Source organism: Hyposmocoma kahamanoa, unplaced genomic scaffold (genome assembly GCF_003589595.1).
Source record: "Hyposmocoma kahamanoa isolate Upper Pololo Valley unplaced genomic scaffold, ASM358959v1 289, whole genome shotgun sequence".
NCBI classification, from domain to species: Eukaryota; Metazoa; Arthropoda; class Insecta; order Lepidoptera; family Cosmopterigidae; genus Hyposmocoma; species Hyposmocoma kahamanoa.
The window spans coordinates 1,857,107-1,857,977 of NW_020653777.1; the positions used below are offsets into that span (position 1 = coordinate 1,857,107).

An 871-nucleotide genomic window follows, 5' to 3' on the forward strand; every position below is an offset into this window, starting at 1 on the left:
TTCCGAATACAAAACTAAAATTTTACAATCTGTCACTATGCGACCACACCATCAGGCGCCGTATTACGCTAAGAAACAATTAGTATTAAGTTTATTTCTTTACGATTTGTAGACGTTAATTTTGAAGTAACTACGCAGCGCCATGCGGTGCCGTCATAAAGTGTGCAGAGTGACAACAAAGTTGCTACCAAGGGATATTCTTGTTTTAACAACTAATTGTTGTGTATTTACTTGAATAAACTACGTACCTCCATCTTAGCCAGCATAATTTCACTAAAAGCGTTGAACTCGGCTGATTTCAAGTGAATCTTTTTCAACCAAACTTGCATCAGTCTTTGCAATGTCTCACTGTCTACATCGTCGCCAAATTCTTCTTGTAACGTTTCCGAATCAATAAAACCGATATTTGATGTAGAATCTTCCATTTTTGTTAATTTAGCAGATAAAAGTTTAAAGTGCACGACAACTTGCGTAAAGAAAAAGCGCCGATGGCAGACGGGCGAAAGACCGGAGTAACGGCTGACGTAATAGATGATTGGTTGATTCGCTACCGGAATTTGTAGGTAGGCGCGAAAAATTGTAGACCCGTTCTATTTTCATTTTGTTTTTAAAACTAATAAAATTCATATTAATATAATAAAAAACTATTTTTTAATAAATAATTAATTGTCTAAGGATACTACTAAATTAAGAATGTAAAATAATACATTGTAATTTTTTGTTCGAGCAATAAAGAAGTAAAACGGACGGAAGGAAAAGTTAGATTTGAAAATGATGTTTATTCGATGAGTTATAACACTGTAATTAATTATTTATATACATGTATGTCCGTACTCTTAAACGTATGCGACTCGGGCATTATTTAATATAA

General features: G+C 33.4%; 1 protein-coding gene across 3 annotated transcripts in view; it reads right to left on the minus strand.

Moving 5' to 3' along the window:
* The window catches only part of LOC113229158 (putative uncharacterized protein DDB_G0282133), a 35,879-nt gene extending 35,363 nt beyond the window's left edge, over positions 1 to 516 (minus strand). For 2 of the 3 annotated variants that reach the window (XM_026462669.1, XM_026462668.1), the window contains exon 1: positions 249 to 516. In XM_026462669.1, the coding sequence (XP_026318454.1) occupies positions 249 to 425 (177 nt within the window). In that variant the 5' untranslated portion in view covers positions 426 to 516. The remainder of the gene's footprint in view (positions 1 to 248) is intronic. The other variant, XM_026462671.1, reaches the window with a different exon arrangement.
* Positions 517 to 871: the final 355 nt, after the last annotated feature.